At 39.9% G+C, this 27,065-nt stretch overlaps 1 protein-coding gene across 1 annotated transcript in view; it reads right to left on the bottom strand.

Moving 5' to 3' along the window:
- Positions 1-943: 943 nt before the first annotated feature.
- The window catches only part of LOC143492578 (mucin-2-like), a 31,442-nt gene continuing 5,320 nt past the window's right edge, over positions 944-27,065 (bottom strand). Inside the window, exons 8-29 of the mRNA XM_076990922.1 lie at positions 26,261-26,370; positions 22,828-23,038; positions 21,739-21,864; positions 20,609-20,726; positions 20,327-20,471; positions 20,054-20,152; positions 19,722-19,788; positions 19,432-19,566; positions 19,169-19,333; positions 18,970-19,064; positions 18,558-18,684; positions 18,017-18,269; positions 17,730-17,779; positions 17,513-17,607; positions 16,864-17,015; positions 16,526-16,664; positions 7,426-7,533; positions 7,056-7,235; positions 6,661-6,900; positions 5,339-5,495; positions 1,465-1,593; positions 944-1,125 (exon numbers count right to left, since the gene is read on the bottom strand). Coding sequence (XP_076847037.1) covers positions 944-1,125; positions 1,465-1,593; positions 5,339-5,495; positions 6,661-6,900; positions 7,056-7,235; positions 7,426-7,533; positions 16,526-16,664; positions 16,864-17,015; positions 17,513-17,607; positions 17,730-17,779; positions 18,017-18,269; positions 18,558-18,684; positions 18,970-19,064; positions 19,169-19,333; positions 19,432-19,566; positions 19,722-19,788; positions 20,054-20,152; positions 20,327-20,471; positions 20,609-20,726; positions 21,739-21,864; positions 22,828-23,038; positions 26,261-26,370 — 3,083 coding nt within the window. The remainder of the gene's footprint in view (positions 1,126-1,464; positions 1,594-5,338; positions 5,496-6,660; positions 6,901-7,055; positions 7,236-7,425; positions 7,534-16,525; positions 16,665-16,863; positions 17,016-17,512; positions 17,608-17,729; positions 17,780-18,016; positions 18,270-18,557; positions 18,685-18,969; positions 19,065-19,168; positions 19,334-19,431; positions 19,567-19,721; positions 19,789-20,053; positions 20,153-20,326; positions 20,472-20,608; positions 20,727-21,738; positions 21,865-22,827; positions 23,039-26,260; positions 26,371-27,065) is intronic.

The following is a 27,065-nucleotide window of genomic DNA, read 5'->3' as shown; positions in this document are numbered from 1 at the left end:
CGTAAGGGAAACACCCACTAAAATATACACACCCACAACTCCTCATTCCTTATAATTATTCCTTACACACTTTATTCCCACAGATCCAAACCTCAAGTGCTGAGCATTATTCAAGCCCTGGAGGAATATACTCGACAACTCTGCTATTGTTGATTGCTGAATTGTTCATGGCTCGCTCTCACAGCATTTGTTATTCACTCTGCTGAACTTATAGCGCTTTGCGCTTCTTTTTTTTTTGCACATGGCATTCCACATTTTTCTTTATTGTGTGTGCTTATTGCTATTACGGACATTAAAGAGATAATGCTACCATCTACCTCCTGTGCTCCTTCATCCACCATACACTAATTGTCAAATAATAAAAAAAAATACAATTTTAATAAAAAAAAATTTCAAAAAAAGACATTGTGTACTTACCAGGCGTTGTGAATGTAAATGTTGAGGGTGTTACTGTAGTTGTGGGAACAGTTTCACAGCTATACATGCTCCTCTCAATAGATCCATTGATCCCACATGTAGCATTAATACATGTACCATCTCCATCATGTGTGGAATAGATTGTACTTCCTGTCACGTATTCTTTTCCATGATACATACATTTGCAAGCTAAATCATGAAGATGTTGACAGCAATTAAATAAATGAGTTAATTCTAGGAAGTAATTTCTATCTGAAGAGCAATGTATTTAATTTATTGCATTTCATAAATTTTATTTATTGGCTCATAATTTGCTGACCTGTTTCGTTGTAGAAACATGAAGGACCATCTGACACACATTTGCTAAAAAAGAATGATAAAATTCTGTAAAATATTAAACAATACTATATACTGTTTTATACATGATATTTTAACATCTGTACTAGCTTGATGTAGGCCCTTCATATGCATAGTCCCACAGTGTCTGTTTTGAATCTTTGTTTATTCTGTCTAACCAATAGAGCTATTATATGAAGGAGCAGAAATGTGATTTTGTAATATACCATGAATGGCAGTTTTTTGAAGGAATAGTATCTCCCATGTTGTAATGAATGTTTTCTACATAGCAGCCACACTGATCTCTTTGAACACACTTCTTTGTTTTCTCCTCCAGGTATGGCCTGTCTGGCGGGCACTGGGGAAAACATCCTACAAAATAAAGTGTTAACAAAGAATAAGATTACTAGCTCAGTGTTTAGCTACACTACACATCAGCACTCTACTAACTTTTGGGAAGGTGAGTGAGGCTTGGATAACAATGACAAAGAGAAAGTTTGTAACACATTTTCAGGAATCTGTTGGTAAAGTACCATGCTAAATTATTAGCACTCTAAATAATATTAGTGCTGTTATTTTCAGTACATAGTCTTATTCCTTTGGAATTTGTTATGGAAATTATATATAGGAAAAACGTCTAAATGAGATATTGATAGCAATCTGCAAACCTGCAAAGCAGAATGCACTGAATGTTTAGCCAAGACCACTTACCCTCTAAAGGAGGAATGTTATTGAAGCAGACTCCTGAGGGGTTCTCACAAGTCTTCATGCAGGACTGTCCACAAGGTTTATAGTGCCACTCACAGCCTTCAACTGAATTGTAGTAGTCACAAAACAAAGCTGTAGGAAGAATCCTAGTCAGTCTTTGATTTTTCAAGAGGAATAACTGTATTAGCAAAACTTTTGCCTCAGATAAAATTTTATTGCTGTTAGCATCTTGTTACATTTATTCCATCAGTGTCAGTTAGAATATATATATATATATATATATATATATATATATATATATATATATATATATATATATATATATATATATATATATGGTATGGTACCCCTGATATGGATCAGGGGTGCATTTCCCAAAACATTCATAACTATGTACTACCTCGTACTTACGAATATTCTTACATTTTCTACTGTTTCCCAAAACTCTTCGTAACTTACGTTGTACTTACTGTATAGTCGTTCGTAACTTAAGAATATCCGGACCCATTCGTAACTCACTAAGTACTTCTTAACTCGAAGTTCACGTGCATTTCTAACTCAAAAAGGACAGAGGCGCTAATTTCACTCACCCTGGTTTTAAGCACGGTATTACAACATTCGCGTTAATGTGTATAAGTTGGCCTATTAAGCTTGTTTTAACTTAACCAATAAAATTGACTGTTTAATTAGTAGCACAGATAAGTATCTTGGATTAAGGCTAGCAATTGAAGAAGATGACATAATCCACAAAGCCTTGTAGTTCACCTGAATGCAGAATTTTTCCCTTAGCCCCACAATCCTATTTTATGCCACAGGTATATATATATTGTTATGTCCTATGCACATGTTTGTATGTAGTGTTTGCTGTCTGTTCTGTGTGCAAGAGTCCGTTCCAGACTCCGCTCCAGACAGGGTTGCTAGGTCCTACAAAAATATCTCGCACAAAATCAGTGTAAAACCCGCCCTTCAGAAGCCTCCAGACTCCATTCCATGTTGTTCTACTCGGAAATCTGGTTTTGACTGCTTTTGTACCTGTTTATGCTTTTGCCTTTGTCCCTGTCGGATTGTCTGCTTTATGTAGGAAGGAGTTCGCTTATCACAGGAGCACTTCCACCCTTCGTTACCACCTCAACGCAAAACATGTTGGGGCTAACGTGCAGGTCAGTAATGATAACTTAGCTGATAAATATATTCCTAGTATGATAGAGTAAATGTAAATGTGCCGTATTTTGTCAATTGTGATTTTTACACCGCAATCTAAATCTGTCCTTCGCTTTTAACCCATCTGTGCAGTTAGAACACACACACACACTAGTGATTACTAGGGGGCTGTGGATCACACGTGCCCAGAGCTGTGGGCAGCCCTAGCCCAGCGCCCAGGGAGCAGTTAGGGTTAGGTGCCTTGCTCAAGGGCACCTCAGTCATGGCCTCAGGTCTGGGAATCGAACCCACGACCCTCCGGTCACAAGACCAGTTCCCTACCACCAGGCCATGACTGCCCCAAACGTCCGTATTTCCCGGGACATGTCCGTATTTCACATCCTGTCCCGGGCATCCCGGGTTTTTTTAAGTGAGGAAATGTCCTGGTTTTTAAATTACCTTCATTGGACCATTAAGACTAGATTAAACTTTCGCGAGTGACCGTAGCGAGGGACTCCGCACACCTCGCGCGAGCAGCGGAGGCATTTAAACTTCATGCGTCACATTATTTGCAGTGTTGTCTCTCTGTGGTCGAAGGCTTACAAGATGCCCGGCACATTGCGTCAACTGATTCAAGTTACGAACTGCCGTCCTGAAAGACAATGTCGAAGAAAATCCATCAGCTGTATGATGAGGAAAGAGAAGTAAAACAGGTTATTGTGAAGAGTGCCACAAATGTGGCTCTGACTGGGGATCACTGGACCTCTGTTAGCATCAAGAATGATCTTGGTGTGACAGCTCATATTATAGATGATGAATGGAAGATCCAGTCATTTGCTTTGATCATGCAGAATACCACTTCTAGGCACTATGGAGATGCCTGTGGCAGAGGCCTGGGAAATTAAAGAAAAAGTATACCATCTAAAATGGTATTACATCTTCTGATTTACTTCACTTATTCTTCCAATATCCTGAACAAAACTTCCAAAATTAAAAAAACATTTTTGGTCAGAATTTCCAGTTTTCTGAAAACTGTTCTGCACTCATCTATTGGTCTGTGTAGTAGACTGGTGGAAAAATAAACAAGATGTTGAAGTTTATGATTATGTTCATTGATTAAATTAATATTTCTCATGTTAAATACTGAAATGCGATTAAAATGCGATTAATTTCGATTAATTACAAAGCTTCTAATTAATTCGATACATTTTTTAATCGCGTCCCACCCCTAATATATATATATATAATATAATATATTGGCTCCATTCTCTGCTTTGAATATATAAGTATATGCAACCACCAAGGTCTCTTACGGACATTGTGGCCAAGTGGCCTGGGAGTACTCATGACTCAGATGGCTAGGGATGGTGCATGTACTAGCTGACAGTGGGTATCCACTCTGAAGTTATATACTCCTGTATCAAATCACTTGGTATTCCGTCAGTAGCTGTGGGGCCCAATATCCCCAGTGCCTTCTCCTCTTCAACAGTAAGGGCACTTGTGGACATTTGACCCCCACCAGTCTTAGCCCTCTCCTTTCTAAGTTCTAAGTTTTTTATTTTGTGGCCCACCTCCACCCCCCCCCCATCTTTGGAGGACAACTTTGTTTTTATGTACAGATCAAGTGATAACAATTCTGTATAATATAGTGCAAAGTGATAACAATTATTGGGGTTAGGTGGACCATAAGAAGATAGAATATAGAAAAGAGGGTAAAAGAAAAGAGGGGGAGAGAAAGAATTAAAAGGGAAAAGACAGAAGAGCAGGAAAAACAGCTCAAATGACCACTGCAAAGAAGAGCAGAAAGGGAACCCAAGACATACAGCACAAATGACTGTGATGTATGTGTGAGTGTGAGTTTATGTGCAACATAAAAGTGCAACATAGGATAAATGTACGGAATGTACTTACCGGCAAGGGTAGAAATGTGCGACAACATTCCCCCAGAGGCCAGAGGCAGGCAGAGAAAGACCTGGGAATCCCACCCACCCATGGCACCCCCAGGAGCAGTGGAGTCCCAGGGCCGCACTTCCTAGCAAGCTCCTTTCTAAGTTCTACTCCCTTGTTTTTGGCTTGACTAGAGAGGTCATGCCATGCCATGCATGATGGCTTAATTCCACTACATGCACTGATATTCTTGGAAATATCATCCCATTTTTTTTGTTTTTTTTTCTTAAATTGAGGAACTTCCTTGAGCTTTTGAAAATACTTTTTTTTAAAACTTCGTCTACCATTTGGCTTAGTTCACTCGACAGAAAGTTTAATTTTCTCTGCTTGTTTTCCATGGTTTTGAATAAAGTGTGAAAGGTTAATTGTGTACCCTATATACAACCTTGATATATGCCTTAGTTCGGTCAGAATTGCAAAGGTAATAATTTTAGAGTTCTTCAAATTTTTTTCTTATACATGAAATTTCAACATGATACTTTTGTGTCGTAATAATGAAAAAAATGATGTATATCTGTGGTTCGATTTTCAACTGGCGGAACTTTTCCAGTGCAGATGCAGAGGCGAAAGAACTACTTAGAACTTGTTCATAAATTTGTAGACTAAGAAGGCTTTTGGGAAACACTCGTAAAGCACTTGTTCTTAAAGTTACGTCATTCTTAAAGTTGTTCGTAAATTTCTAAGATAGTTTGTTATTGGGAAATGCACCCCAGGTTGATACTTGGACTGAACACAAAAAAAATTGAACGTGTGATTTGAATAAGTTTTTGGTTTCTGTATTTCAACTTACGGCAAATAGTTGGGCTCCTCCACATTATACAGGCTCCTTGTTGACTGCATGCGGCTGCATAGGCTGCCACAGCTGTGCAGAAGCACTCACAGTCTCCACCAGTGTCACACGCACACGTGTCTTTCACACACGCATCATAATATTGAGTATGATCCACCTGTAGGCAGAAATTGAAAGCAGAACTCAATACAGTCAGTTGTCTGTGCTTTATGATCAACTTTACATTAGTTTATAGTAAAATCGGAACAACTGAGAAAGTCTCTCAGAATATTAGGATTTTCTAAAACTGAGAATAGGCTATTTTCATACGTCTATTTCAGGGGTCACCAACGTGGTGCCTGCGGGCACCATGTCGCCCGCGAGGACGTCACGAGTCGCCCGCGGGCTTGTTTTAAAAATAGCTCACTATAGTGCCATGCACCAAAGCGCTGCATCGTTTATGTTTTTGCTACTATTATAGATTGTCCGCGGTTGCTAGCGGTCTTCCCGCTTAGCAATTGACATGCCCCCCCCCCCCCCCCCCCCCCCCGCTCAACAACTTTTCGTTAGATTGATGCAAATTCATCTGGTAGCCCTCCGCAATTATTGGTCTCCAAGAAGTAGCTCCCAGTTTCAAAAAGGTTGGTGACCCCTGGTCTATTTAATGCTGGATCTGTAATATAAAATAAGCATTGTCCGTGGTAGACAGACAGCTAGGCATTGTGATAGCTGTAATAATCCTAGCATATTCTGGCATTGTCACATCTGGATCATCAGTATTGAAACAAATGAATAACCACATATAGCAAACAGCAAAGATACATAAAACTGTAACCAGAATTAAAAGAAGCAAGCCTACAGACACATGAACAATAGACCGTTAACCTACAAACCCTGACACCAAACCACAGGGAATATATACCAAACCAAATCACCAAACCAAACTCAAAACAGCTGAAAACCAAACTAGGAGGTCATGGAAATGAACAAGGAAGCATGACAGACAGAAGTAAAAAAACAAAGAAACCAAAACAAGGGCAGAACTAAGAACCATGGACGCAAGACAGACAGGTAGAGGGCGGAGCCAGACATGACAGGCATATTTTGCAGAATATATGGCTCCTTTTCTATAATCTTCTCAACTGTGCTAGGAACGTTTAGAACTAGGGTCACTGTACTGACTGAATTTATCTAATACACTTGAGTTAACATATAAAACTTTTATTAAATTCTTTATTTATTAACTTGGCTTGTTTGGATAGGGAAAATACAAAATCAGGTGTAAGTGGTGTAAAACCTTATAATCTCTCTTACTGTCTTTCAATATATTATTGGTTACTCACTAAGGGGTGACAGTCCTTAAAGGCATCACTGTTGATAATGCTGCATTGTTTGATGGCCCAGGCCTGACGGTGTGGTCTCATATCACAGGAATTGTTGACACTGTTGGCTTTGGGGCATGTTGGAGAAACTCTCCAGCTGTTACCAAACTCAAGCTGTCCCACCACCTCCTCACCACTGCGAGTCACAAAGTCATTTTTTCCATTTCCATCATAGTTTCCACACAGGCCACATACATTGCCCTGTCATTGGGAAAAGTGGTATAGAGAGAGTGAGTAAATGTGACTGAATTAATGATTGAGCAATTGTTGTCCTATTGACATACATAAACTGAACGCAAATGGAGGCACCGTGACAAATGAAACAAACATGATCATGTGATCATGAATTTGATTACCTTAAAAGAGGGACTTAGTTTGATCATTACACTTGTCTTCTTATCCCAAAAAAGAACCAGACCATTTTTTGCCTCAATGACCATGTATATTCCCACATAGTGGATATGATATGGGATTTCTGAATCATTTTGATAATTAATAACTTTAATATCCTCCTCTGAAAGATGCAACTCTAGGATCTATAAATCAAAAAAGTAAAAGTACAGTCACAGTTTAAACATTTAACAGGTTAGTAGATTTTGCTGGCTTTCAACAATCAGAGTTAATTTTCCAATTTTGGAAGAATTCTTACTGCACTAAGTGCATTTGTTAATAATACTGGAGAACAGCTTTCTAATAATCAAGAAGGCCATTGTATGAGGTCCTTACCCCTAGATAGAGTTTAATAGATTTGGAACAGGTGGTCCCAGTGGTGCCACAGGGGACATTCTCTGTGATGATGCGAAATGAACCATTAAGGCTGCTGCCACAGTAGTCCTGCCAAGATAAAACAGTTACATGGAATAGTTTTGACATGGCAAAATTAATCAGTTGAAGCAGACTGCATCAATTTTACACCTTATTACAGTTTTTCTCAATTGGTTTGGCTCATTTCTTGAAACCGAGATGACATTCTCAAAACAACATGGACAAGTGTGGAAACCCCTTGGCAATTGTTCACAACAGAATAGCATTTCTTATTGGTTTAGTCAAATTGCAAATGTCTTTGTACATGACTCAAATATCCCAGTGCATCTTTGCAAATGATTTAGTACAAGTAGCCTACAGTTAGCACAGTTAGCCTACATTTAGCACAATTTCCTAGTAATTTGATCATGGTGATCTAAACTGATTAGCTGATTTTCAGTCAAATGGCTGTTCTCTTCAAAATATGTCATAGATATTTCTTGTATTAGCCATTGCATGCACAACAATCTGTTCAATTGTCAAAATTAGTCAACATTATACCATATATATTATATAGCATCAGGGCCAGAGTGGGCCCCTTTTTCAGCCTGGGAGTTTCATGCCCAAATTCGGCCCAAAACTATTTTTCCCTCCGAATCAGCCCAAACTAGAGATTGACATGAGCCGGCCCATCGGGAATACTCCCTAATCTCCTGATTAGCCACTCCCGCTCTGTATAGCATTATACCACAAATACCACACACTAACCTCTTGATACATCTGGTAAATTCATGACTATATTTGAACATCTGAAACTAGAACCTTTCTAATGAAGGAGGAGGTTCACACATCTCAGATAACCAATCAGATAGATACTTGACAGGTCCTGTCCATGCTTGTGAATGCTATCAATCATGTAGGCCTGTACATAGAGAGCTTGACTATGACCAATACAATTTCTGAGCATGGAGGCAACTAGCCCAACACAAGCAAGAAGGCAACTTCCTGCTCGAAGAAGAGGTGGAAAAAGAAGATGAGGAAGAGGTGGAAGAAGAAGAGGGGGAGTGAGGGTGGGACAGGGGGAAGAGACCGAGGAGCACGATCACACTGTGTTGTCCCAGATGAAATTCAGGCGATGCTCATTGACCACGTTATAAACCATCGCCTCACAATAGCAGAGGCAGGTCGACGAGTTCAACCCAAAGTGCCTCGGTCTACCGTCTCCTCCATCATTATTGGCCAGCAGGCCACAGTGGATGTCCCAGGTCAGCGAGGGGGCAATCTGACTATGTGTGCTGCCATTTCTGAGAATGGTGTGGCCACCCATATCCCCAGTCTTGGCCCATACAATACAGAGAAGCTCCTCTTTTTCTTGAATCGCCTTTACATTGATTTGATCCCTGAAAATGAGAGAGGTCTCGTAGGGCCTCACCTACCACACCACACCATTGTATGGGACAATGTGAATTCCCACCATAGCCAACTCACCGGGGCTTGGTTTGCTACCCATCCAAGAATGCTCATGGACTTCCTACCCCCTCACTCTCCTTTCCTCAATCTCATTGAAGAGTTTTTTTCCACTTGGAGATGGAGAGTGTATGACCATCATCCACAAGACCAGAGATCCCTGCTCCATGTAATGGATGTTGCATGTGAAGGCCTTACAGGGAATCAGTGTAGGGGGTGGTTGTGACATTTCTACCCTCGTTGCATTCCAAAGAGATTATACGTTGTGAGATGGATGAAAATCTGTGGCCAGACAGAGAGCAGCGTGTGGATGGCCAGGAGGTTGAGAATAGTGGCCAGGTGAGGGAGGGTGAGGACAGGGTGACTAGTGAAGTGAAACCACACCCCCACTTTATTTACAGGAGTATTTTTATTTGATTGTATTACAGAATTGGGCATTATGTTTACATTTCCTTTTTACACTACAGTATTGTTAGCAAGTTCATTTTTTTGTGAATAAAAATGGGTTCAACTTCCTTGGCGTTCGTTATTAGTTTGATGTGTAATTAACCTTTGTAAAATCCTTTTGTTCAGTGTCACATTGTGGGGGGGCCCCCTGCCGGTCGCCCCCGTTTACAGTGGCAGCGGTCCTGTTTTGGTCACGTGATGTTTGTCCCTCAGGTGGGCGGGACCCGTGATCCGTCTCACCTGAGGGTCGTTTGTTCGTCTATATATGTCTTGTCTTTGTACCAGTTGACTGCTGGTTATTATTTCCTTAATCTGGATCTATGTCACGGGTATTTGGTTTGCGCACTTTCTATTAAACCATCCTCTTTCCCTAAGACTTGGCGTGATCGCTTCCTTTTTTAGTTGCTCACACTGCCCGTCACATTCAGTTTTATACACAATTGTATTCTGTTAGTTAGTCCTTTGCCATAGTGACAACACATCTAACCATTTTGACTTGAAGTGCTCACACAATGTCAAATGGACAATACATTTTGGTAGCACTGACTATTCATATGAGAAGGGAATTGAGTTTTTACATTTGGGTGAATTGTTTTGGAAAGGATATGGGCTTCTGAAGGCTAACCATGGTGTTGTGCTGAACCATCCAGGTTATTTTGATAAAAGCACCAAATGCGTGAGGATGTCCAGTCTGTTTCGAGAAATGGGCCAAAGCAATTGTATGCCAATCTTCAATATTTTGGTGGCAGTGACTCTTTAAATGAAAAAGGAGTTTAGCGTTGAAGCATAAGTGAACAGTTTTGGGACAGATAAATGCTTTTGTAAGTCAGCTTTTTTGTTGTGCTGATCTGTAAGACAGTTGAGCCAAATGATGTTAGAGTTTCGAGAATGTAATTTCAGTTTCAAGAAATTAGTCAAACCAATTGAGAAAAACTGTAATTAATGAGCTAGTTCAAGCTTAATAAGTCATGGTGTGGTGGTGGGGAACTGGTCTTGTGACCGGAGTGTTGTGGGTTCAATTCCCAGGCCTGAGGCCATGACTGAGATACCCTTGAGCAAGGCACCTAACCCCAACTGCTCCCAGGGTGCCGGGCTAGGGCTGCCTACCGCTCCGGGCACGTGTGCACCACAGCCCCCTAGTAATCACTAGTGTGTGTGTGTGTGTGTTATTACTGCACAGATTTCAATTGGGTTGAAAATTATAATTGACAAATCTGGCACGATATTTACAGTGGTGTAGTCCTAAAAAAATAAGTGGGGGGTCGTTTTTGGTGTGGCGGTGTAGCGATCGTAAGTTGTTGAGCGGGGGGGGGGGGGGGGTTGGGGAGGGGGATGGGGTGGCGATCGCCAGGAGTTGGCGAATTACTAACGTATCATGTATAACACTAGAAGCGCCAAAGCTCCGGTCATTTGACCGCTGTGACGTCTACTAGAAGCGCCGCCTCTGGTCGACCTAATTATACCTAGAAGCGCCGAGCACCGGTCACTTGACCGCAGCAGCACAAAAAATAATAATATCTTTGCACTGGATCCAATTTCAGAACCCTCCTTTCATGACTTTTCCCAGAATTGTCCTTTTAATAAACTAGTATTTTTACATTGTTAAAAGAAACCCTGCACATGCTAGTTTCAATCGATTTCGCTCGTATCTCTGTAATATTGTCGTCGTCGCCTACACTTCAAGACTGTGATTCTCTTTTCTGCCAGCGGGTGTCGCAAAGATTCGTATGTCATTTAATATTTAGTATAACTAAATAAAGATCAATAGTTTTCAAAACTAAATTATTCAAAGTTCAAACTGATTATTGTGTAAAGACAAAACGGAATTCGTCCGTTGAACGAAAGTGAAAGTGTTTCACTTTCCAAAGTCTTAAAATATATACTTTATTTAATAATATTATTTAATATATACTATATATAAGTTTACATCAATGGTTTTCAAACCGTGAGAGCGTCTTGCTTTGCCTAATAAATGCTTTAGTAGTTTGCAGGAATTCTGCGAATGGTAATTAGCCTACTTATCAAGTCAATATCTCAAAGAAATGATCTCTCGGGTATAATCCCTCTTCGCCAGGGCTAGCTGTTAGATACATACATTATGTATGGCTGCTTTTGACACACTGGCATTACAAAAGAATTAAGCAGAATGCAAGTTACGTATGTAAATGCATACCTTTGCGAGCGAAACTGAGATGATGGCATGGGCGGTGCTGTTATGAACACTTTGTTCACAATAGCATTCATGAGGCAACGTGAGCTATAAATTCGTCGGGACGCGGCTACACAGTTTGAGTGAAAACTCTGCTTGGGCGATCGAACAGCAACACAGTTTGCTTGAAAGCTCGGTTTTGGCGTTTGAACAGCAACATAGTTTGCGTGACTCCTCGGTTTGGGCGATCGAACAGCAACACAATTTGCTTGAAAGCTCGGTTTTGGCGTTTGAACAGCAACATAGTTTGCGTGACTCCTCGGTTTGGGCGTTTGAAAGGTTGCATAGTGCATTATAAAAATGGCACAGAGAATCATGTACACCCCAAAGCAAGTGCTGGACATGCTGTGCAATATTGATGAGATGGAATCGGAGGGCGAACAATGTGAGGTGTCGGATGGAGAGGGCGAAAGTGAAATGGATCTGAATCTTGAATCTGATTCAGAATCGGACTCTGAAACTGAGTGTGGTGGTGACTCATTTCAGGCCAAAGACGGTACGGTGTGGTTTGAAACTGCTGGCAAACCTCGGGGTAGAGCACAAGAGTGCAATATTGTGAGAGAAACCCCAGGGCCTACGTGTTATGCCAAGGACAAAATTAAAAGTCCACTGACCAGCTTACTGTGTTTGATTGACACAGAAATGTGGGGCGCAATTCTGAAATACACAGAGGCAGAGGCTGAACGAAATAATGCTCAGTTCAAACTAACAGCTGACGAATTGAAAGCATTTGTGGGTCTCGTTTATTTGAGAGGTATAACAGCCGGTAAAAGCATGAAACTTGATGAATACTGGTCTGCTGACTTAGGAAATCCCATTTTCAAAGAGACAATGTCTAGACAGACATTCAGAGATATCATGCGCTATCTGCGCTTTGATGACAAGAGCACAAGGGCTGCCCGCCTTGCGACTGATAAATTTGCTATGATCTCGGAGATATTTGATAAATTTGTGAAAAACAGTATTGCTTCTTACACGCCCGGTGAGAACATAACTGTTGATGAGCAACTGTTCCCAACTAAAGCTCGCTGTCGTTTCACTCAGTACATGGCCAATAAACCCGATAAATTTGGGATTAAGTTCTGGGTGGCCGCTGATGTTGAAACAAAATATATGTTGAACGCCATTCCCTATCTAGGAAAAGATGAAAGCAGGCCGGCTGGTCAACGGTTGTCTGAAAATATTGTGTTGCGTTTGATGGAGCCTTTCACGGGTAAAGGAAGAAATGTAACGACTGACAATTTCTTCACTTCATTGGCACTTGCAAACACCCTTTTGGCGAACAAAACCACTATTGTTGGTACGATGAATAAAATGAGACGTGAGATGCCCCCATGTACACAGGCACAGTCTGAAAGATTTTCCACCAAGGTGTTGCGGGCTGGAAAAATAACTCTAACGATTTACCAGGCAAAACCTAAAAAAAATGTATGCATCCTGAGCTCAATGCATCAGACAGTTTCAATTGATAATGGCGCAAATAATTTGCCTGAAACTGTTTCATATTACAACACGACTAAATGGCGTTGATGTTATGGATCAAATGGCACGACTGTATTCGGTGAAGGGAGGCACCCGTCGTTGGCCTGTCGCGGTTTTCTACAACCTCCTAGACCTGGCTGCAATAAATGCACATATATTGTTCAAACAGTGCATGAACGTTAACCTGAGCAGACAAAGGTTTATTCTCGAGTTGGTAAAGGAGCTGTGTGCACAGCAGAAAATGGCGAAAGCGGCTAGGGCAGTGGCACAAAAGCGAATTTTACCTGAAGCTCCTTGCCCGCCCTCAAAAAGAAAACAATGCCAAGTCGGCAGATGTTCAGGGAACAAAACGTATGACATCTGCCAGACATGTAAGCGACTGGTCTGTGGCAAATGTGCAAAGACTGCACTTAAGCTGTGTTTTGAATGTTGAGTTGTGTGAAGCTGACACACAAATCAAAACAAAGGGAATTTAATTTGAGGTGGTGAACGAAACTTATGCAATATACGCTAAAGAGAGACGGGATGCACCCGTTGTTGGCCTGTAGCTGTGTTCTACAACCTCCAAAACCTGGCTGTAATTAATAAATATTGTTCAAACAGTTCATGAACATTAACCACAGCGGTGGAGGTTTATTCTCAAGTTCACAATTCACTACATAAATGGAACTTAATTTGAGGTGGTGAACGAAACTTATGCAATATACGCTAAAGAGAGACGGGATGCACCCGTTGTTGGCCTGTAGCTGTGTTCTACAACCTCCAAAACCTGGCTGTAATTAATAAATATTGTTCAAACAGTGCATGAACATTAACCACAGCGGTGGAGGTTTATTCTCAAGTTCACAATTCACTACATAAATGTAACTTAATTTGAGGTGGGGAACGAAACTTATGCAATATACGCTAAAGAGAGACGGGATGCACCCGTTGTTGGCCTGTAGCTGTGTTCTACAACCTCCAAAACCTGGCTGTAATTAATAAATATTGTTCAAACAGTGCATGAACATTAACCACAGCGGTGGAGGTTTATTCTCAAGTTCACAATTCACTACATAAATGGAACTTAATTTGAGGTGGTGAACGAAACTTATGCAATATACGCTAAAGAGAGACGGGATGCACCCGTTGTTGGCCTGTAGCTGTGTTCTACAACCTCCAAAACCTGGCTGTAATTAATAAATATTGTTCAAACAGTGCATGAACATTAACCACAGCGGTGGAGGTTTATTCTCAAGTTCACAATTCACTACATAAATGGAACTTAATTTGAGGTGGGGAACGAAACTTATGCAATATACGATACATGTAAATCACCGAATGGTGATAACGCTCGGTGATAACACGGTCGTTAGGACGTGGGATCACACATCGGCTATTCACCGATCAAACACCTCATTTGAAACGGCAACACAATACGGCAAGATAAAAAAGTGAACATTAGAGAGGACAGAGGCAACTATATTCGTGAAGCCATCCGTATCATTTTAATAATTTTGCGTTTTGTTACGCAAAGGTACATAGCCTACCTTTTATAATGATATTTTTGTAATTATTTTGCCTATTTATGCTTTTTGTTCTTTGTCTAACACAAAACATTATAGACATTTATTTGTAGATTTGTTATGTTCACCATAGCCTACAATTCACTAACATACACAACTTTTAGACATTAAAACTTGAAATGGCGTAACATTGAGTATACAAACAAACTTGCTTTAGCTCGGTCTACGGGCTTCACTTTGCTACTCTGAGTATCGAACAAGCTTTTTGTGGATGTGGGGGTGGAAGGCTGCAGCGCAGTCTGTTTCATTAGCAAGACAAAAGACGTGAACGCTTCACAGTGGGGGTGCGGGCCAGTGGGTTAGTGGTGTGGCGAACGTACATGATAATATAGTGACATATATGCCAACAGAATAACACACAGACAAATAAGCAAACTATTACACTAACCAAGCAAACTATTACACTAACCAAGAAACAAAACTGAAACTATATTTTGCATTTACGTTTTCGCACAAACCAGGAAATGCAATATGAAACTAAACAAAACTGACAATGGGAAAGCTACTGAGAACAAGGTCACAAGGCACTGATTCTAAAAGGTTTAGTCACATTAATTTGTTAACATATTGACGTTACGTGCAAATGTCACCATTACGAATATTTTGTTTGGGCGGCTCATTCTTCCTTTTGTGCAAAACGCCATCTAGCGTTAATTATGTGTCAGTACCAGCTCCCCTGTGTAAAGACTCAGCGGTCTTTTGACCGCCCGAGGCGCGCTTTAAGTAGGTGAAAACAACACGGCGCTAGTAGGAGGTGGTGAAATCGGTCAGATGACCGGCCCTCCGCGCTTCTAGGTATAAGTATGTAAATGAGGCACGGCGCTTCTAGTGATAAACCTAGCGTTTGACGTAACAGTCTCAGCAAGAGCAACATCCAGTTAAGATAAGTGGGGGGTCGCTGTTCCCCCGCTACACAATCCCACTACACCACTGGGGGGGATGCATCCCCCCTGTTAAGATAAGTGGGGGGTCAACGTCCCCCCGCGACCCCCCCACTACACCCCTGGATATTTATCATTATTAATGAAAAAAATATTATTTTATGCTGGCCCCACCCTTGATCTTCAACAAGTGAGAGTCTAATCGCTGGGCATATTTTATAAAAGGGCATAGTTATTTTAACTGTAGACTTAACTAAGTTTTCTGTTAAGACATTCTGAATGGTTCTGTGTTCAACTTTGTTTAGATATTCTTCAAGAATTGTACATGCAAAGTTCTTGCCACCTCGCATGCGATCTCTCCATGTTGTTATCAATACTGATTAATTGATAACTGATAGTCTTCTCCAGCTCAGACATGCCACATTATTTTTTTGTTATTAAGCCATTAGTTATAATTAAGTTATTAGTTGTTTTTTTACCCTTTGTTCGGACCGCATTGGAATAAACCAGCTGAGCTCATTATCATACAGCCATGCTGCTCTACTTAAAGTCGGCTCCATTTTAGTTGCTTTGTAAGATTACAAATCCTGCCTCCTCACATGAGCATTCACATATATATTTATTCTTCTCCCCTTTCTGCATATTAATTCACACACATACATTTATTCTTCTCCCCTTTCTGCATATTAATTCACACACATACATTTATTCTTCTCCCCTTTCTGTATATTAATTCACACACACTAGATTGTCTGTGCTGATGTCATTCAAAGGTGGTTGCTGCCAAAACCTCCAAAGAATTCATAGTTAAATCCTTGAGATATCAAACCATTAATCACTTTTAGTTGAGAACTAAATGTTGTGATTCCGGTTCAATTTGAATATGACACTAATTTGAATTAATGAAACTGATTAATATCTGAGGTAAAAAAAAAATTATATCTACTTTAGTACGTGAAACCCCAACAGAAGTATTATATTTTATGATTTTCAAGCTTATTAAGGAAAGAATTAAGAATGAAAAAATGTACCTGGACCAACATGTATTCACAGTCTCCATTGAAAGTGTATCTACTACCATCGAAACTCGTAATGTGACCATCACCATATATAGAGCAAGTGCCAGAACATTCATTATCTGTGCAGTCCCACTTCCGGTTTTTGCAAGTGCTGGAAAGTTCATACCACAATTTCTAGTTAATCTTGTGTTAAATGACAAAATAAAAACTAGAAATAGAATTGATTTCATATTCAGCAAATTAGCAGGTAATGTAGGTTTAACATATCATTCAATATAATGACCATTTATATACATAAGAACAACATAGTTAACAACATCCTGTCTTTGTCACTAAATTAACTTGCTCACCATGTATTGCAGTCAGATTTAACAGTTTTGTTTGGTGGGTAGAAGTCTCCATTATGAACACAAGGACAGTCCTCTTCTTTCACACACCCTCCTTGTCCATCAGCCAGCAGATCATTTGGACACACACACCCTGATATACAGTGTGAGTTCACCTGTAGCCCACACCATAGAGGGAAAGCATTAGAAGATCAAAGTCATGTACAGGGACTGACAATTATCTCTAAGTGATATCAATAGCTCAATATGTGACCCTTATAACACATACAGTATGTAGCAAATATAATCCGGATGCCTCTTTATTTACATCAGTTAACACTACAGTTACATTACTACATTACTCAAAATCAAAGCAATTATTGTCCAAAACATTTTATGACATGTAATATATAAACTATGTTAGCTATGTATGCAAAAACATAAGAAAGAAGACAATTTAAGAAACAGTTTAAACAACATAATTGTAAGAAAACACTGAGCAGAGGTTTGAAGCACCAGGTTTGTCTCAGACACTGATTATTGGAGTGGAAACAGCTTCAAAAGCTGTCATAGTAAAATCAGTTGTTATCCATCTATCAGTAAGTTGATTTACTCCAATCACACCTCCACCTATTCTCCACATCTATTCCTCCACCTTTATCTGGTGACTTACACACTGGTCAGGGCCCTGTGTTTTGCAGCTTCTCAGGCACTCTGCCCCACTCTCTCCAGGTTCAGCATTTGAGCAGTTGAAGTACAACATAGGATCTGTGCAAGCTAACAGGAAAAACATACACAACGTATTTAGTGTTAGAATGAAATCCACTAATACATTAAAGACAAAATCCATTCATATAAATCTACATAATAAAATATGAACTTATGCTCACTAGGAACTTGCTGCTGTCCAATGCAGTGGAGCTCGCCATGATTGCAAGTGCTGTGATAAAGTAAATAACATATGACTAAATGTCATATATTCTAACAAAGTTGAAACATCTTATTTGATTGAATGTTAATTCACAAGAATCTGATTATTTTTATTAATATAGGGATTGATTACAATAGACTTCCTGAAGTGAGTTATTGAGTCAAATATGTTAGAACAACACAAAATGAGTAATACAGTTGGCTCAATCAGAGAATAGAGAGCCGCAGGTTAAATTAATGTTCATACCATGTAGCCCCGTCCTTGACGATGACATTCATGGGTGGCACAACCTCATTGTTGAAGTAACAAGGGCAGTTGGAGGAGTCAACACACTTGCCCTCATCCGTGAGGTAGGTGCCTTCAGCACAACTGCAACCATCCAGTGGTGTGTAAGTCACCTGACAGCTACGGTCCTGGCCACTGAGAGAGCGGCAGGTCCTACAACTGCTCAGGCTATAGGAGTACTCCATACTGCTTGCACAAGCCTTGGAGAACGAACCTTCATAATTGGAGACAAACTTGCTTTAACAGTGAGAATTTCAGGTTTTGGGGAAGGTAAATAAAATTGCTACTTTGAGTGTAGACTTACTTAGAAACTGTCATAAAAATGCTTTTACTTTCCACCATCAATTGAAACAGGCCTTCCAATTTTGCTGCATTTCCACAGTGATACACATTTGCTAAAACACTTTCTCTTTGAATAAAACCATTGGCACTCCAACTAAACTATTAGGGCCCTCATTCTCTGATTAAAGATATTCACCAAAAACTCAAATTAGCACCTCACCACAGGTGGTGTTTCTCCAGCCATAGATCAGTACACCTTTAGCAGCACATGCGTGGACATATGAAGAAACAGCTGCACACATGCAGTCCTCACTATTGGCGCAGTTGCATGAATCATACACACACCTCTGCAGAAAATTAAGCAACACAATTAATTTAAAACAATTCCTGAAATGGCACATGAGTATGTGATGTTTTCCAACCATACATTAGGGGCCAAGAGACTGCCCACATGTTTTATTTAGATGACAGGACACCAAGTAGTTATGGTTGAATACTGTAGTAAAATTGTAAACACTGTAGTTGTAGAACCTTGTAGAAAGGTTCAGAGAGCTAAGATTGAACACAGGGGTTTCTGAGGACTAGTTTGGAAAACATTGTTTTAAAACTCTAGCTTGGGCATCAAAACTTACATCATTATAATCCTTTGGGTTAACTTCAACATGACATTGGGCAAACACTCCTGTTGGGTCAGTAAGCAGGACACACCATTCCTTGGCATATTTCTCTAAAATAATATAAAGTATTAAAGGATTACAAATATGTAAAAGAAAACAAATTAATGAGGTGAACGAACATACATTATTATATTCTAAATGTTAAGGCCTACACCTTTTTCAACACTCATACTGCAGGGGTTTTGATGGTTGTTGCTCACATCGGGACAATTCAACCCAACCTTCCATGTGTTGGCAAAATTCTCTGCTGTGCCCTCTTTAAGTCCTGATTCTGTGATAAAGTCGTCTGACTGAATATCGTTAAAGTTCCCGCACAGACCTATGGGAAGAAAATGTATAAGTCATGAATTGGAACATTTCAATATATAAGAATGATTATAGATGTTTACAGGCCTACAGAAGTTGATGAAAACAGACCGTTTAATTGTGTCTTCTTTGCAGAACTGGCTACAATGTACACTTGCATGACAGGAACTAGCTGGATCTCCAGATGAAGATTTGGTGTGTGGGCAACGATAAAGAAAGTAGAAGGCTTGAAGATTATCATTTGATCTGAGAGTAAAAGAACAGAGCACCATGTCACATCACATGCAATGATGTGTATCAAACTGTCTAGCATTGCTTTTAAATCTGGAAAAGTGCATAGAAAGGTATTCATAACCATTGTAATTTTATCTTTAGGTAAAATAAGTCGTTGGAACATTCACCAGTATAAATTGGAAGCTTGGTAGTGAAGTCATTAACTTGTACAATGCCAGTGGGTAAGAAAGTAACCTGTTTATAGAACATAAAAATGAAGAAGGAATTAATCGAAATTAATAAAAATTATATATATAGGTTATTGGATTGACCACCAAGTAGGAAATTAATAATAATCTATTATTATTATTATTATTATTATTATTATTATTATTATTATTATTATTATTATTATTATTGTTGTTATTATTATTAAATTATTATTAATATTATCAATAATCAATTATTATTACCAATTTTACAGATGACTTCAAATGTGTATTTACTTCAAAATACTTACAGTGGTTGTTGAGATGATCAGCTTCAGAGCTGTCAGACATGTTTCAATATTTGTCTGACCACATTGCACCAGATCCCCCAATATAGTCAAATCTTTGTCCTGAAAAAAATAAAGGTACATTTCAAATATTTATAATTTACTACAATACTTTTTCTGTGACAACTATTACTTGCATTGAAATATATATTTTTTGTTTTGCAGATCAATTAATTTAACAGTACAGAGATGTTAAGCATATCAGTCACTGTCTCTGTGGTTTTAAGTGAGTTTAACGGCAATGACCTTGGAAAGGACGTAGTAGCAGTTTCCATGGAAGGTGTAAGCAGTGCCATCATATGTAATGACATGAGACCCCGTCACCATGCATCTGCCAGGACAGTTGAGAACCTCACAATTCCACCGCCCACTAGAACACTCACTGATATACACAGAGAGGAAAGATAGTTAAAGTACACTTTGTTTATAATGTGTGTATGGGCTGTGTGGGTGTGAGCATTGATAATAAGAGTACACTTTGTTTGTAATGTGTTCGTGAGCTGTGTGGGTGTGTGCTACCATTTTTGACAAGTCCTTGTGTATGATTCTCCAGGTTTATATATTTTTCCATTGTGGCTGCAAGGACATTGATCAACAGGGATGCAGCCAGTATTCCCAATGTCATCAAGCACAGTGCCTGTATAACGATATCATTATACATGTATAATTCACTGTAGTGTTTTTGTATATGTAAAGTATAGAACCCAGTTATTTAGCTAAATATGCTGTGGGTGACACTGAGATATAAGGGAGCAGTCTGCAAATCCATGTGCTCAACCCACTCAAATCAAAGAAGTTATTAATAAAATAAACATTCAGTACTTTCTACTGATTACTTTTAGGGTAGATTCCTCCATTATACTACCACAGGAACAGCAGTCTAAATAAAAATGTCCACTATCAAAAGTTTTCAATGGGACCCTGTACAGATTAAACAGCTGGCTTTAATAAACAAAAGACCAAGCAGCATATAATTCAGTACTGTATACAGTCATAGCCTTACACCTGTATATATTAATTCCGTTACACCATGTTACTGGTGTAAGGGTGCAATCCTCCATGATGAACCCACAGTCATTGATTGAGGAAGGCACTTAACCCCAACTGTTCTCCAGACACCGGGAAACATTTAGGCTTTTTACATTACTCAAGTGAACAAGATCAAAGAGAGATTTTAACATTTCACATTGTGTCTAGGACAGGTTTACTACACATTTTTTATTCATTTAACTTTTTCATTTGAATATTGTTCAAATAGTATTCTGGTACAATTTGTACAAATCCATACACATATGCAAGTTTCTCAGAATAAGAATCTGGGAATTTGGCTCAGAAGAGTGTAAAAGTGATTTTGAAGTTATGTTTTTATGTTTTAATGGTAACTGGAAAGTTAACATTAGGTAAAACAATATTCAGTGTGCTGCACATAATACAATACTGTGGTTTATTTGTTTATGTGCATCAGAGATGAACCAATAAATCCTGCCACTGACCACCAGAGGTCCTTGTCTCCTCATTAAAGTGGATCCCACTTCTGTGTCAGCTTTATACTCAATTATATTGTGTGTGTGTGTGTGTGTGTGTGTGTGTGTGTGTGTGTGTGTGTGTGTGTGTGTGTGTTTCTACAGTGTTCATAAGTGGTGGGTTACCAGGTGGACAGACGCAGCCATCAACACAGTGGTCTGCACAGAGCTGGCTCCCTTCTTGGTTAGAACAGGTGTCTGTGCAGGGGTTCCCACACTCACTGTGTACCATGTTCAATGGACACTCTTTTCCTGCATAGATCAAACCACATGGATAATATCAACACTCAAAAAGTTAACAACAACAAAGGTAAATACATATATTTGGCCTTTTGTTAAAACTTTAAATATTTAGTAGCAAATTATACCCTTGATACCCAAGATACTCTTGAGCCAGACTACTACTAAACTACAGGAATCAATGCCATTATCTAGTATTCCTGTGACGCTGCATACATGTCAACAAACGAGGTGGCACAGAATGTTTTATTTGGTGAAGCGCAAACAGCGCACGTGAAACATAAACACAATATACGTGAATGACTCAAACAAAGACAAGCACCAGACATTACACACACACACACACACATATTATACATCTCGGCTAATGAGCACTGCGTGAAACACGTTAGACTAATGACAAGGGTGAACACACACACACACAACACCCCACGTACATACACAGATGCGGACTACATAAACACACCCTCAAGGTGAGGGGTCCGGGGCTGGAAAATGACAATTCCAAATAAACATAGGCTCAAAGTTAATCAACAGGAATTAAAACTTATACCTAGAAGCACTAATAACCATAGACAGATAAACATACAATTTAAGAACAAGGACAACAAGTACAGTTTGTTTAAGTAGGCCTACTCAACAAACAGGTGAGTCTTCAGGCTACATTTGAAGACGGCAATAGACTTTGCAGTCTGAACAGCTACTGGATGATCTCAGAGCCAGGACAAAGAATAAGTATTGTCTTCCATGAGACTTTAAGCATGGCGTTTCAAGTCGAGCCAAACTTGAGATTCGGAAGTTTCGTGTTACGGATCAGGCTTTAAACATGTTTTGTGCTTGTTCTACGCAAAATGCATTTCCATAGACCTCACTAACTGCGTATTGAAACTTTTGATGTAATAGATTTCTTCCAATGGTCTCCAAAACTGCTTTGTAGATGATATCACCATTACTGTAAATTCTACATGTACATACCACAGAGTGTCTCGGTCCTCCAGTTTTGCGGCCTGCCCCCTGCATGGGCACACTGTCGTGAGAACTCAGTTATTGTGTCACACAGACAGGGGGTCTTGCTGTTACAATTACACGCATCTCTATCACACACATCCATAAAGCCTTGAATGGATAGTAGGTCCTGGCAGCTACTGAATGCTGGACTGTAGAGCAGCTGTTTACATGTAGATGTCTGAGAAAAATGAAAGAAAATGTTAGATGGTAAACCCTTATTATCACCTCATTATAAAATGAAACAATGAAACATGCCCAGCATTGCTGGCTTCGAACCTCCTCCCCTAATTACTGAGATACACTTGTTTCTCATTATCATAGACTGGACTATGTACAGGTAATCTGGTTTGCCACACACATTCATTGTGAAGTACTGCTAACAACATTGGTAAAAGCATACTGAACATTCATTACTCTGCGTGTTATTTATGACTCGATCAAGTTTGTCTCATGTTTTTGTCTTTTGAATTAGCTCCTTTGTACTTCTGCCTGGTAAATGCTGGTATATGCAAATTGGACCTGGACTGTTTTTGACTCCGCATCTAGATCCTATCTTTGTACTTTTGCTGCCTCTCTGGTTTTGACCCCTGGGTTTCAAGGATAAACGTGACGTTACACTGATTGGTCATGCACTGGCAGTTAGTTAACCTAATAAAGTGTTACATCTGTCCCTCCCTTCACACCCACAAATGCGTCTGTGCACTTTAAACCCCAATGTTCCTCTTGTCAACCTTGTCTCGTTTAAACTGGTATTAGTGTGTCTGTGAATGTCTGCCTGCCTGCCCAATAAGGGATAGTGCTCTGTCCTGAGTGTTATGCTCTCTCCCCTTCACAAGAGGAGGGGTAGAAAAAAACAGTAGTGCAAATTCCTCAAGGTAAGTTTAACAAGTTAAAATACTATCAAAAAACCCAGAAGAACGTGCACATTCTATGAACTAAAGCTGCTGTACTGAAAAAAAATTAACTATATTTGTCACGTTGTGGGGGGGCCCCTGCCGGTCGCCCCCGTCTACAGCGGCAGCTGTCCTGTTTTTGTCACGTGATGTTCGTCCCTCAGGTGGGCGGGACCCGTGATCCGTCTCACCTGAGGGTCGTTTGTTCGTCTATATATGTCTTGTCTTTGTACCAGTTGACTGCTGGTTATTATTTCCTTAATCTGGAACTATGTCACAGGTTTTTGGTTTGCGCACTTTCAATTAAACCATCCTCTTTCCCTGAGACTTGGCATGATCGCTTCCTTTTTAGTTGCTCACCCTGCCCGTCACAATATTATATATATATATATATATATATATATATATATATATATATATATATATATATATATATATATATATATATATATATACTTATATATTTTTTAGATGACTGTAGCCTCTATTTTAGTCATACTGAGTATGACATATTCTCCCCCCTGTGTGGACTGTGGTGTCAGGTGTCATAGCAAAAAACGCAAAGTACTGTAGATATGACAATGCAAACATGAAGCCCAGATCTCCAACAAATAACTACAATTAACAGCATCTTAACGAAAATTGAATATAAAGTCCAATGCCAAAAGTGCATTAATAATAGGTAGAGTGTGCCCTGCTCCCATCCTTCTCAGTAGGTCAGGTTTTATATAGCCTAAATAATTAAATGAATGAATGAATAAACAATCAAACAAACTCTTTATCTGTTGGCAATTTACTTCACTTCACCTGAGACAAGATGGAGGCTTCAATAACATCTACAGCCCAGAGCTCCTCAAGTTTCTGCAGCTATTCTGTTCAACTTTTTCTAATTTTCTTTCTGGTTGTGGGGCAGCAGCACAGTAGAGCTTATCCCCTGTGAACAACATTCTACTTTACTCTGACCATACGAGAGTATCGGGAGATACAGCATTATCTGGAAGGATCTAACATCATTCTATCACCGCTGAAGTGATGCAGATGGCAGTGTGACAGAAAACATTCGAGGCCAGCATCGAGCTAACAGACCAGACAGCAGACTCTGTAAGATCAGAGGACGAGGCTTCTGTATTTACAATGATAGAAGATAGTGTTCCAACAACTAACTGCTTACTGCACTCCAGACATTAAATACATGATGCTGCAATGTAGACCGTTCTACATGAGTTTACTTCAGTGATCATCACAGCTGTTTACGTATCGCCACAGGCTAATGTTAAGTTAGCAATGTTAACACTGCTCCATCAGCCAACACCTAGTGGCACAACCAGCCACAACTTGAAGTCAGTCCTGCCGAAATACTATGTAAAGTATGTAATCTTTCCACCAAAAGAGAAAAACAATTTAGGTCAGGTCTACTGCAACATCCTTTGTGCTTACTGAGCCAGACCCCTGCAATATCTGGGTTTCCCTGACCATCTGTCCCTTTCTCTAAAACCAGCATATAAACCACTTGTCTACAGGCAGAGACCTGCTACAAAGACAGTCCGAGTGAGTTCTGAGGAAGGACTGAGGACCCTGCTCAGAGATAGGAACTCTGCCTTCAGATGTGGAGACCAGCAGACCTACAAGGGAGTAGGTGCTCCTGAGGAGGAGCATCAAGAGAGGCTTTAACTGCAATAACTCCAGAAGCATGTGGCAGGAGATACAGATTCTCACTGGCTACAAAGACCGCATCATGCTCACAACTGCTACAAACAGATCCCACCCAGACACACTGAACCAGTTCTTTGCTCACCTTGACCAATGGAACAGCAACCTGGCAACCACCCGTCAGCCAGGGCTGGCAGAAGAGTTTGCTTATAGAGTGAACAGGTCAACAGTGGACACTGTGATCACAGCTCTACACACATCCCTTACTGACCTGAACAATAATAACATGCATGTAAGGATGACCTGGTCAGAAAACTGAGTGATCTGGGCCTGGGCAGTTCATTGTGTGCATGGATATTAGACTCCAACTCTGGGCAAAGACCACTGCATTGCAAAGGACCCTATATACCCTGGACACTCCCTGTTTTCCACTCTTCACACTGGCAAGAGATGCTGGACATTTACTAACAAGGACTAACCAGCTTATTTTCATAGGCTATGAAACCATCATCCTCCACCCTCACCTGACGCCTCCTCTTAAATGAATATAGGACACACACACACACACACACACACACACACACACACACACACACACAAACACACACACACACACACACACACACACACACACACCTGTTTGAACATGCCACTTTGAACAATCTTTAAAATGTATTATTTATTAAAAGTATTAAAGCTGTATAAAAGTACTTAAAAGTGTGTTGTTTAATACCTTGAATCACACGGCTGCCTCAGTTTTCATACTGTTGGTAACAACGCTTTCTCAGTGATAATAAAGAACTATTCTATTCTATTCTATTCTATTCTATTATTGACTGACTATTGACTGTTCATACCGTATTCTGGCATTTCACAGAAGTCCCCAGCACGTTCACCTCCTCACAAGTCTCAGTTGGTGCATCCATTTTCCATTTATGTCCATAATCATCTATATTTAGTTGCATCCCTGTAAAATAAATATGAAAAGTCAATAAAAATATAAAAAAAGTTACAATACTTTTTAAGCAGCAATTCGTAGACTACAGCAGTTTTAAAAATACATTAAAATTGCAGAGATAATGTTAATGTCACGGTAGGTCAGCCTGGACGCCGCCAGAGGGCGCGCACACACACACCCTCTGTCACACGCACGCCCACAACCAAACGGAGCAGTCTCTCAGTCTCAGTCTCGGTCACTCCTACCTTCCCAATCACCGGAGTACTGACACCTGTCACTAATCAGCTGGGGTGTATTTATTCTCACAGGTCGCGCTGTCCAGTGCTGCGCATTCACCGTGCTACCCAGCCTCGCTCGGCCATAATATGATAAATTGAACGCAGCCAACAACCTTCAATCAATTGTTACGTGTACTCTCTGTCGTGACCGCCACCCCCACCCCCCATCCCCCACAACCACCCCATCTGTGTCTAGTTTATTTTCTTGTTTCTTCAACTTTCCTTATTATTGTTAATCCTGTCCTGTTGTGGTCATTCTAATTTAAACGATTGAATCCTTTTATGTATTTATGTCCCTGTATTCATTTGCCCTGAATAAATCTCGCTGTTCTACGATTCGTGATAGCAAAATGTGTTTGATTTCAAATTAGTTAATTAGCAAACTATCATTATTAGCAGTAACAACATTGTATGCCAACCCAGTAG

This window comes from Brachyhypopomus gauderio, unplaced genomic scaffold, assembly GCF_052324685.1.
Source record: "Brachyhypopomus gauderio isolate BG-103 unplaced genomic scaffold, BGAUD_0.2 sc79, whole genome shotgun sequence".
In the NCBI taxonomy this organism is placed as follows: Eukaryota; Metazoa; Chordata; class Actinopteri; order Gymnotiformes; family Hypopomidae; genus Brachyhypopomus; species Brachyhypopomus gauderio.
Note: the sequence above shows the minus strand (reverse complement) of the source record. Positions and strands in the feature narration are given on the sequence as shown.